This window comes from Rana temporaria, chromosome 2 (genome assembly GCF_905171775.1).
Source record: "Rana temporaria chromosome 2, aRanTem1.1, whole genome shotgun sequence".
Classification (NCBI taxonomy): domain Eukaryota; kingdom Metazoa; phylum Chordata; class Amphibia; order Anura; family Ranidae; genus Rana; species Rana temporaria.
The window spans coordinates 270,679,093-270,691,431 of NC_053490.1; the positions used below are offsets into that span (position 1 = coordinate 270,679,093).

The following is a 12,339-nucleotide window of genomic DNA, read 5'->3' on the forward strand; positions in this document are numbered from 1 at the left end:
CAGGCCCACATAACTCATGATCCCAGGGTGTTTGGCTGTACTTCTAGAGCCATAATTTGAACCATGTTGTTTTAATGTGTAGACACAAGGTCTACACATTAAAAAGAGAAACCCCCTTACAAGCTACCTAAAGCGGAGGTTCACCCTAAAACAATTATATACCATTACATCCAGCATACTTCTGACATCTACAGTATGCTGTTTTTTTTTTTTTTTTTTTTCGTACACACCGTTTTATTGTTATTTTCCCCCCGGCTTCTGGGTTCTGGCTCCCGCGGGAGTGGGCGTTCCTATTCAGAGGTTAGATGATTGACATATGGTGAAAAATTTCCCCTGGCGCATAAGGCGCGTCACCAGTTTTCCGTAAGTAGCCGACCTGCGAGTCGGCTCTATACGGCGCCTGCACCCGCCGTGTAGAGCTGACTGCGCAGGCGCCATATAGTTCGGCTACTTACGGAAAACTCGTGACGCGCCTTATGCGCCAGGGGAAGTTTTTCACCAGACGTCAATCATCTAACCTCTGAATAGGAACGCCCACTCCCGCGGGAGCCAGAACCCAGAAGACGGGGGGAAAATAACAATAAAACGGTATGTACGGCAAAAAAAAAAACAGCATACTGTAGATGTCGGAAGTATGCTGGGTGTAATGGAATATAGATGCTTTTAAGGGTGAAACTCCGCTTTAAGTAAAGAAAGTAGGTAAAATAATAGGAAATTTAATAATTTATGTAGTAGGACTGTATATAAAAATTGCTTTTGTTTTTATGAATGGCATGACTTCCACAAATTATACAAAATAATTAAAGGGTCACTAAAGGAAATAAATTTTTTGCTGAAATGACTGTTTACAGCAGGGGTGGGGAACCTGCGGCCCGCGGACCGCTTGCGGCCCGCAAAGTCATTCCAACCTGGCCCCCCGTGCCTCTGAGTGTGTGTCTGCGGAGCTGTCAGAAGGAGCCGATGTTTACCTTGTAGTTCCGGCTTCTTCTGACTAGGGGTGCAACGGATCGTCACCGATCCGTGATCCGAACGGGGCACCCCGTTTGGATCGGCACACCCCGCGATCCGCCTAGGAAAGTCCCCGGCTTCGGCCTAGCTCCGGAGCGGCGGCCATCTTGGTACACCAGGGAGTGGCCCTCCTCTCTGTTCACACCCACAGAGGGGGAGGAGCCGGCGCTCGAGGGAAGCACACGCCGCTGTCTGAGGTCTGCCCTACTGTGGGGGTTACTGTCTGAGGTCTGCACTACTGTGGGGGTTACTGGCTGAGGTCTGCACTACTGTGGGGGTTACTGTCTGAGGTCTGCACTACTGTGGGGGTTACTGTCTGAGGTCTGCACTACTGTGGGGGTTACTGTCTGAGGTCTGCACTACTGTGGGGGTTACTATCTGAGGTCTGCACTACTGTGAGGGTTACCATATGAGGTCTGCACTACTGTGGGGGTTACTGTCTGAGGTCTGCACTACTGGGGGGGTTACCGTCTGAGGTCTGCACTACTGTGGAGGTTACTGTCTGAGGTCTGCACTACTGTGGGGGTAAATGTTTGACCAAATATAACAGGCTAATTTTTAAGTTGATCATTTTGTACGGCCCCAAAATGATTTTACAAAAATCCAAATGGCCCTTGGCAGAAAAAAGGTTCCCCACCCCTGGTTTACAGGGTATAGAGACATAATAGTTAACTGATTCCTTTTCAAAATGATTAAAAATAGATAAAAACCAATCATATAATGTACCTGCAGTTTAGTTTAGTTTTTGCTGTTGTTTCCTGGTTCTCTGATGTACAGAGACAAAGAGCCAATAGAGGGCAGTGATGCTTTGTAAAACGAAACTGGATTGGTGCTGACACACAGTAATCACACCTCCTTGATTAGTCACCACAGTGAGAAATCTCCCAGTACTGTGGTGATCAGGAAACAGACAAGCGGGAAGTGTCCAGAACAGAGAGGAATTACAGGAACATCAAAGCAAAAACGAACAATGAGGACATGAAACCAGTACTGCAGTAAGGTAAAGGAAGCTATTTAGCTAAAAAATAAAAATGTCCTTTAGTGACCCTTTAACTGTGGCTATACCATTACAAAACAAATTAATTATAGATTTACCTTGGGTAACCCTGAATAACATTAACATTTTACTTATCCACTAAACAGGTGCTGTATTCCCTCACACCATCTTCCTGTTGCTTTGAAACTTCATTCTAGGCTAGGTTTCAAGTGCAGTCACAAGATGACATATCAAAATGCTACCAGAATGAAATAACATTTGCTTTCATACAAGGATGCCCTGCCAGTATGTTTTGTAACCTGACCTACGGTTGGACTGAAATATTTGTCTGTGTCTATAAAAAGTACAGTGTACTGTATAGGATTAACTTAAGCACAATCGAACAATCCTGTCTAGAAAGTATAAGAGCGAGATTCCCAGAGATTTCAATAACTTCCTATGCTACTTTAAATACCCTGCGGGCTCTTTCCTGCTCTGGCAACTCCCTGTGCGTGTGAGTTTCTATTACCACTACAAAGCACCAGGTAGTTATTTTCTTTACCCATCTGTAACAGGGTGTAGGTGTCCTATTATTTGTACTGGGGTGTACCCACCCTTGGGAGGCAGGTGGTTCAGTGTGGTGGATTGGAGAGAGAAGTTCAGAGATACAGCTCTCAGTCGGCACAGTTTCCATTACAGGGAAAGGTATTGGGGATTAAGGCCCCCAAAGTTTGATTCAATTAGGAAACAACTTTGGTCATAGGATTATGCTACGTGTGTGCCACAACCTTTCTTTTCTTGCATTGCCTTCACTGTGAAGAACAATGATTTTGTTGAAAATGTTCTAAGAATGTTTTGTGCCTTTTACTATATTTTTGGACAAGAAGTTCAGGAAATGCCTTGGAAAAAGAAGTGAAGTGGGACTTTTTTTTTTCTGCGTTGCTAATGGGACAGTATGACTTAAACTTGCAGGGAGAAGAGGGTGTTTGGCACCATGGGGGATGGAGTAGTGGCACAGTGCCAGGAGGCTGTCTCCGAACATGTCCGCAGACCAGTTTCCGCGGACATGTCCGACCGTGTGTAGGGCCTAGCGGACAGTTTTCCGGCCTAGCGGACAGGTTTCCAGCGGACAAAAGTTTCTTAGCACGCTAAGAAACTTGTCCGGTGGAAACCTGTCTGTTGGACATGTCCGATGGTTAGTACACCTAACCATCGGACCGAAATCCCCCGCATGCGTCGAAGTGATTCGTCGCATGCGTGGAAGCATTGAACTTCCTGGTTCGCGCACGTCGCCGCATCATCGTCGCCGCCATGTCACCTCGTTTTCTGTCCGCGGGGAATTTGGTCTGATGGTGTGTACACACATCAGACCAAAACCTCCCAGCAGACATGTCCGATAAAAACAATCCGCGGACCGTTTTCATCGGACATGTCTGGTCGTGTGTACAAGGCCTTACCCTTAGGGCTCATTTGCACTTGCTTCGACTTTAAGACACATTAAAGCACCTACCGCTTCAACATGCTTTTTGATGCTTTGGTGATGCTTCAGTGATGACTTTTGTGAAGCTTTAGGCTGGGTTCACACAATTGCGATGTCAGACATCGCATGTGATTCGCACCACATTGCTGTGCAGATCACATGCGATGTTTGTGTGATGCAAATTCAGCCACTGGAATCGGATCGCATGGGTGTGAACACCCATGCGATCTGATTCCTGCACCATTTCACAGTTCGCACTGCGATCTGCGAACTGATCTGGGGGTGTCATTAACTTTGTATTGGAACAGGAATTGCGCTGGTTTCTGTACTGCATATGTGTGAACCCAGGCTATATGAAGCTTTGCAAATGCCCTTGTGTGTTGATATTCTATTTGTTTTAAAGGGACCCAGTAGAACCCAGGTCCTAGTACCGCTGTTCAGCATATCTCCAGCTCAGTAGTATCCCTGTTCAGCAGATCCACAGCTTATTAGTACTCTCATTCAGCAGATCCCCAGCTCAGTAGTACCCCCAGCTCTGCTGATGCCCCACTCAGTTGTACCCCCAGCTCTGCTGATCCCCTCCTCAGTAGTAACTTCCAGCTCTGTTGTTCCCCCACTCAGTAGAAACCACCAGCCTTGCTGATTTGGTTTTCTCATCCTCCTCTCTCTCTGGTCCCCACTCACCTCCTGACATATTGTCCCCATGCTGCACACCACGTGTGACATCTGCTAGTTTCTCCTGCTCTGGTCCTCCAGCTCTGCTGATCCTCTTCTGCTACACCAGATGTGATGTCTGCACCAGACACTACTTCCAGAATATAGAATATATACACATGAACTGGAAATGACTGGTGATGATGTCTTGTTGGTTTCCCAGTGCATCCTGGAATATCCTGAATATCTCATACCTGCAAAACCTCCAAAGCAAAGCTGAAGCCAAATAGAAGATAAAGGTGATGTAAGCAAGCTTTTTTTTTTTTTTTACTTGCTTTAAGTGGGTTTTGCATTTCAATAGACTTGGATTGTAAAACCAGTTTGAAGCAAACAAAAGCCCGTTGACACAGTCCTTTCCATAATGGGACAGCAAAAAAAAAAAAAAGGAAAAATAACAAGCCTGATGAGGATAATTTTTCTTCCTTACTGTACACAAAACCTGAAGTGATATTCACACATGGCAATCGGCTCGTACCACTCTAGTCCCTGCTCTCTCCTCAGTGGCTCACTGGCTTTGATTGACAGTATCTCCCTCTGCTGTCTCAGCCAATAAGAAGGAAGAGACCCGGGAGAGCTGCTGCTCTTGTGCACATTGCTGGATTGAGATGGGGCTCAGGTATGTATTTGGGGGGTAAGCTGCACACATGGAATGCATCAAAGTAAAAAACCTTGAGCCTTTATAACCACCTAAAAAAACATTTTAGTTAGATTTACACTTTAACCAGAACACTTCAATTTAACCTAACATTTGACCACCCAAATCCTTACCTTAATAGTAACCCCTAATGCTAACATAATGGCTAACTTCAATATTTTAATAGGAACATTACCCTTATTTTAAAGTTATTACAAAGGCACTTTTAAAGTTATTTACAAAGGCACTTTTAGAAATGTTTAGTAACGATAATCTGCAAACAGATACTTAGGCCTCGTACACACGATAGGTTAAACAGAGGACAACGGTCTTTTCATCGGTCAAAACCGATCGTGTGTGGGCCCCATAGGCCCCATTTAACCGATGGTGTGTGGGCGTGACAGACCATCAGTCAGCTTCATCGGTTAACCGATGACAACGGTCCTTCAGACCGTTCTCATCGGATGGACTGATCGTGTGTACAAGGCTTTACAGTACAGTATATTGTAGACAGTTTAACTTTTTTTATTCTTCGCGTATCTTATTTTTCTTTTCCTCCCCAAAACTTCTCCATGTGTGACCATTTTTACTAAGAGCAGATAATTCCATCCCCCCTTACTTCCTGGAAGTTGCCTGAAATTCTGGGTCTGCCTTCTGGAAAAATGTAAGTGGAATGTCCCAAGATGCAGCTGTGAGGCCAGCATTATATCACCAGTGCTTCACTCAAACAGGAAGTGGAAAAACAGTATTTACAAGTAAAAGGAAAAAATGTATTAACTAATAAATGTAAAATGATTTCATATCCGCATGCAGAGCTGCATGCTGATGTGATGTTTGGTGAAAGGTCCACTTTATATTATCATTACTTCCCTTGTTTGCACTAAAACTATCTGCTCTGAAAGCTCCCAGTGCCAAAACAAACTGACTCAAGTAACCACCAAGTATTTACCACTTAAAAAATTATAACAATATAAACACCTTGGTATAATTATATGGTATTATTTGGTATAATTATATTTAACAGTCATGTAACCATGAACTTCACAGACTTCATCTCTATTGAAGACAGTTACTTACCTTCTTCTATAGCTTCTTGCACCTTCTCAGCATCAGATGAGAGGTAGAGATTGGTATGGTAAGCTTTAAGGTAGCCAATGGGGCTGTTGCCGCCAGTCATGCAGAAACGTTCAATAAAAAGATCTGAAAAAAACAATATACAACAATTACAAATATTCAAGCCTTAAAGCGGTATTAAACCCAAAAGCAAACATTGTATTGCAGCTTACCAATTATTAGATGTGATGGCTGTATTAGTTTCTGTTTTTAGGCTTGCTTTTTTCTATTATTATCTGGTGGTCCAGCAAGTAAGTCTGTTTTTCACTGTACAAACTCCACCACTTAAAACATGCACCTGTCCTTATATAATTACAGTCAGGTGAAAAGAAAAAATTGTCACCTGCATTTAACACTGGTCACTTTATGCCTAAGGGCCCTTTCACACGGGACGGATCAGTAATGCTCCGCCTCTGTGTGTCCGTAAAGCTCAGCAGGGATCCTCCGTAAAATCCCTGCTGAGCCGTCGGCTGACAGGGCGGTCCCCGCACACTGTGCAGGGACCGCCCTGTCTTTCTTCCGCTCTCCCCTATGGGGGGATCGGATGAACACGGACCGTATGTCCGTGTTCACCTGATCCGATCCGCCAGACGGAAGAAAAATAGGATTTTCTTCCGTACGAAAAATCGGAGCTTTGCGTAGGCGGGTGATTACGGGTGTCAGCGGATGGTCATTCGCTGACACCCGCAATCACATAGGGACCAATGTATGTCCCGTTTTCATCCGCAACGGGTGGATGAAAATGCGGACATACGGTCCGCACATGTGAAAGGGGCCTAACTTGTTTCATGCAGTTGTTACATACACCACTTTTAAGTACAAAATGGGGTTTATTTACTATCGCTGGAGAGTGCAAAATCAGGCTCACTTCTGCATAGAAAAAATGAGCTTCCAGGTTTTATTACCAGGCTTAATTGAACAAGCTTGGGTTAGAAGCTCATTGGTTTCTATGCAGAAGTGAGCATGATTTTGCACTCTCCAGCGATAGTAAATAAACCCCATTGTGTACTTAAAAGTGGGGTATGCCTGTATATAGTCTACCATTTGTTATACAGTTTGAAATAATATTTTTTTTTTTTTTTTAATTACTGTACCTTAACCGCTTGCCCACCGCCGGCCAACATATGACGGCCTGGCGGTGCAGCTCTCATTATAGGCGAGCGCCATATGACGTCCTCGCCTTTCTGAGTCACTAGGGGGGGCGCGAGCGCTCCCGTTGCGTCACTGGGAACCCGATGCACAAGCCAGGCGGCCGCGATGTCCACCAGGACCATGGATTTGTGTGTGTAAACAAAAAGATCCACGTTCTGTCAGGTGTGAGGAGACCAATGGTGTGTTCCTTGTACAGAGGAACACAGATCAGTCTCCTTCCCTTGTGAATCCCCTCCCCTGCCAGTCACATTTATACAGTAATCAATGCATTTTATAGCGCGGATCGCTGTATAAATGTGAATGGTCCCAAAATAGTGTCAAAAGTGTCTGATATGTCCACTGCAATATTGCAGTCACAATAAAAAAATCGCAGATCGCTGCCATTACTAGTAAAAATAATAATAATAAAAAAATGCTATAAATCTATCCCCTATTTTGTAGACGCTATAACTTTTGCGCAAACCAATCAATATACGCTTATTGCGATTTTTTGTTACCAAAAATACGTAGAAGAATACATATCGGCCTAAACTGAGTAAAAAATCAGTTAAAAAAAAAAATTGGGATATTTATTATAGCAAAAAGTCAAAAATATTGTGTTTTTTCAAACTTGTCACTCTTCTTTTGTGTATAGCGCAAAAAATAAAAACCGCAGAGATGATCAAATACCACCAAAAGAAAGCTCTATTTGTGGGGTAAAAAAAATACATATATTTTGTTTGGGTACAGCGTTGCACGACCCCACAATTGTCAGTTAAAGCGACACAGTGATGTATCGCAAAAAATGGCTTGGCCAGGAAGGGGATAAAAGTGCCCTGTATTGAGGTGGTTAAACAATGATTACACTGTATCTATGTAGACCCAAATGGCTGTAGACTAGATAAGCTCTGCCTATGAGCCTTAGGAGAAGAAGATAGATCTTTGTTTCCTATTGTTGGCCACCTGAATGTTTTAAATACTTTTTGTTTTTGCTTGTCAACAGCATCTATCTCAGAACCTACCTACAGTGCCTTTAGCTGGGTGGGTATCTCTCCAGAATGTTGAGAGTGGAGATGTCTGTTCTAGACATGCTATGACAGCCAGCAAAGGGACCATGCAGTGCATGTATAGAGATTTTAATTCTTCTAAAAAAAACTAAGGAAATAAATCAGGGTTCTAATCTACTTGTCCTTCATGACAATCTACAATCTAAAAAAAAAAATTCTCAGGTTGGAAAATATGAAGTGTTGATTTTATTAGACAGAGGTGCTTTTAGGAATGTCTGGTGCTTTTAAAAATGAAACGGCTTTATGGCGACTTAAACTTTAATGTTTTTTTTACTTTTTGGTAGAAAATGTCTTAGAACCCCCAAACATAATATAGATATTTAAAGCAGAAATACTAGAAAACAAATAGGTGGGTGTTGCGCTTTGTTATGTCACACCATTTGAATTTTTGAATGACAATTTTCTGGTAAAATATAAAAGATGGTGTTACGCTGAGTAAATAGATACCAAACATATCACGCTTTAAAATTGGGCACGCCCGTGCAACAGCAACAAACGATTACAATTTTAATATCAACAGGCGATGCTTTCAAAGCCCTTACAGGTTACCAATTTAGATATACAGAGGAGATCTGGTACTAGAATTATTGCCCATGATCCGACGTTCATAGTGATGCCTCACGTATGTGGGCCAATCGGTGTTTGTGTGCGTGTGGGACCAACATGGGCATTTGCCTTTGTGCGTGAGTACGGGGGGACAGGGGTGCTTTAAAAAAAAATCGTATTATTTATTTTTTATCTTTACACTGTCGCTTTACATTGTTTTTGTTTTGATAACTTTCATTGCTGTCACAATAAATGTAAACATCCCTTGTGACAGCAATAGGCAGTGACAGGCACTCTTTATGCTTATTGCTTTCCGTTTCCTATATCATAGAGGTCCACCTCTATGATCAGCTCACTGAAGTACCAGCTGGGTCGATCAGATGTCCCAGTGGGACGGGACAACCAATGGAAGGCGGCAGTAGACATCCCCACCTGCTGCTTGTAAAAATGATCCAGCGGCTAGTTGGCCGCGTGGATTGCTTTTACAAGCAAGCCAACCATTGGCTCCAAACCCTGGGCTAAATGTAAAAAAATAACTTCTTGCCTGGTGCCTGGAACTGAATGTTCTGGGTGTCGGGCAATAGGAATTCAATATCCCTGCTTCTCTTTTCTCCACAGAAGAGAGGAGCATTGGTTGCACTTACAGCAAAATGTTTTTAAAGTACAAATAAATAAAGGCAAAGCTTTTTTCTTCTTGTCAGTTTTTATAGCTGTCTGTGTCCCGTTAAGGAGATTCGCCCTCTCTTGTGTGGTTCATTACGTTCCGAATTAAAATTCTGACTAATTTGATGTGTCCGAATTAGAATAGTACCGAATTTAAAAGAATCTGAAATAACAAAATTCAAATGAAATTTGAATAGTTTTCAAATTCAAATAGTTTTCCAATATCCAAAGAGAATAAAATAGAGTAGAAAATAAAGAAATAGAACAGAAAACTATTCTAAATTGATTCAAAAACATTTTGAATTGATTTGAAAATGAATAAAAAAAATGAATCCTGAAAACTAATTAAACGTATGAAACCAATTTAACTAAACAAATGTAACTAGCGAATCGAAACAAAACATTTTTTTCCGATCTGCACATGTCTAACGTCTCTATTTGTCCTGTTAACCATTATCATTGAAAGTGAAAGTAAAAAGAAAACCTAAAATTTTGGGTTGTCCCTAAAGAAGTAATGGAGGGGAAATCTTCCAATAGGGCACTAGTTCTGGTGACCTGGGGGTCCCCAAAAAACTCCCTTAATTTGCAGGGATTTCCTCTCACTTCCTGTTTGGCTATAGGACAGGAAGTGAAGAGAAATCTTCACAATGGGAAAGAAAAAAAGCTGCCTTGCTCCATCAAAAATTCTGTTATGTAGTGCAGATTTGTCCCTGTATAACTAATGAATTGCTAATCAGTACAAGTATGCAAAGAAAACATTAGGGGGGGGGGGGGGGGCAAAATAGAGCCTTTGTGACAGTTTTTTTTGCAGTATGACCCCATTAAAAAGATCTGTTTCAAATTCAAGGCAGCCTTTCAATAGTTTCGGTAATTTTACCGACACCTGCACAAGCACGATTCAGGTTGTTCTTAGTAGCGGTACTTTAGGAATCAGTCACTATGTCTGCAACAGATTGTTAAATAATTGCTGCCAGTCCACAGATTAGCAAGCTGGTGGTAACTAAGATCAACTCTGAGTCGGCGTACATAGGTATGCCAATGCTGAGAATGGGGAACTTTGTGCCGGGAGGCTGTCATGAATGCGGAAGCTTCCTGCCTATGGTTCACTGGTTGCCCTTGAAGCTGGCAGCAATTGGTGTCATGATGACTGTTGAAAGTCAACATGGGTGGGGATTCAAATACAATGAATATCAAACAAAATGTCATATTTTAGCAATCCTTCTCTGTACCAGCCCCATCGAGCTGAGTTTGCATTGAGGATAGAATGTTTGGTTTGGACACTCTGACCTCAGTGTCACCCCTCACCATGCCTCCATGCAACAAATTTACCTGTTTCTGACAGGTACATGAATATGTTAGACACCAAAGTTTGTCATGTGGAGGTACAACACTATGAATTCCTGGGAATGTCTCCAAGATAGCAATGTCAATGTAAATAGTTGTTTGAAATTCTGGTTATGTTTATCTAGTAGCTATAGTGATAATTGTGGTTTTGGTGTGTAGCCAACATCGGACTACAGTTATCTGGCACTGCAGACCTACCCTCTCCCTTCTGTGTTCCTCTAGTGCTGGGCTTAAAATTACTTGCATCATCTTCCTGAGCCAAGCAGAGAGCAGTGTAGGGAGCTGTATTCTCCTGAACTACACATCCCAGCATGGCATCTGCTCCAAAGAAAGAACTCTGGGAGAGGCTTTTAAAAGGGTCAGCAGGCTAGGTCCAAGCCTCTTGTGTCCATCAAGTAAACACCCCTCCACTGCTGTGTGAGAGGGCTGCGGCCTACCACGCAACGACATAACGATCCCAGCTCTGACCCAGGTGGGTCCAAGGTTGCTTGCTACATAAGGGGACATCATTGCAGCCTTGCTGTAACCTGATGGGCATCTCTTCTTGTTTTGCAGAATGATGCATCGACTTGGATCGCTCTTCAGGAAGTTCCCACTCTGTTCTTCAGTTTGGTGAGAGTGCTTCTGCCCACCAATACAATCTTTGCCTTATCCTATCTCACAGAACACTGTATATAGACACCTCACACCTGGAATTGCCTTATCCTATTGCACAGCACACTGTATATAGACACCCTACACCTGGAATTACTTTAAGGATTACAACTAGCCAGGCACAGCTGTTTTGCTTTGACCAAATATCACATGCAGGATTATTTTTCTCTGAGCTCCAACTTGCCTCTGAAGATCGCTGCAAGGTCTTGCATCCTGGACATTGTCATAATATTGCCATTTAAAGGGACACACCCCTAAGATCTAGAACACCCAGTCTATCATTAGGATAAAAAGGTAAAAAAGAGTAGACATGTGCACAAAAAATTTTTTCGTATTTTTTTGTTCTGTTTCGTCTGCACAACAAAAAATTTTGTATTTTTTTGTTCTGTTTCGTCTCGTTCCGTAGATTTGTAAATATTCGTAATTTCGTAAGACTCAAGTTTTCCTATTCGGACCCGTTCGTATTTTCGTAACCGTTTTATTTTCGTTTATACTGAATGATTCGTAAGTCAGTCTAATTAATTTTCGTTGATTCGAAATTCATAATTTTGTTAGATAATAATTTTTGTTTAATGGATTTGTAATTTTGTACTTTCGTAAATACATAGCAACACGCGGCTAATCCATATTAACATATACTTTCCCTTAAGCCCCGTACACACGGTCGGACTTTTTGCCAACAAACGTCAAAATGAGCGTTTTCCAAAAAATCCGACCGTGTGTACGCTCTATCGGACAAACTTTTTCGGTTTCAAAAGTCCGGCCAATTCCCTTCAGACAAAAATCCACGGAAAAGTTTGTTTGAAGTCCGATCGTGTGTACGAGGCTTTACACTGTACAATGTGACTCAGCACAAAAGAGATAAGCTGATTGGCTAAGATATTAAGTAATCACTCACTAACTACACTGCCCAGTGCCCATTCGAAAGAACGATACAAGTACACAAATTTACGAACAGACAAAGAAACGGATTTACAAAACACACAAATGAAAATATGAATATACGAAT

The 12,339-nt window shown here is 42.4% G+C and overlaps 1 protein-coding gene across 1 annotated transcript in view; it reads right to left on the reverse strand.

The window, feature by feature from the left end:
* NT5C1A (5'-nucleotidase, cytosolic IA) overlaps nucleotides 1-12,339 on the reverse strand; it is a 51,833-nt gene that overhangs the window by 19,792 nt on the left and 19,702 nt on the right. Inside the window, exon 4 of the mRNA XM_040336963.1 lies at nucleotides 5,890-6,012. Within this exon, the coding sequence (XP_040192897.1) occupies nucleotides 5,890-6,012 (123 nt within the window). The remainder of the gene's footprint in view (nucleotides 1-5,889; nucleotides 6,013-12,339) is intronic.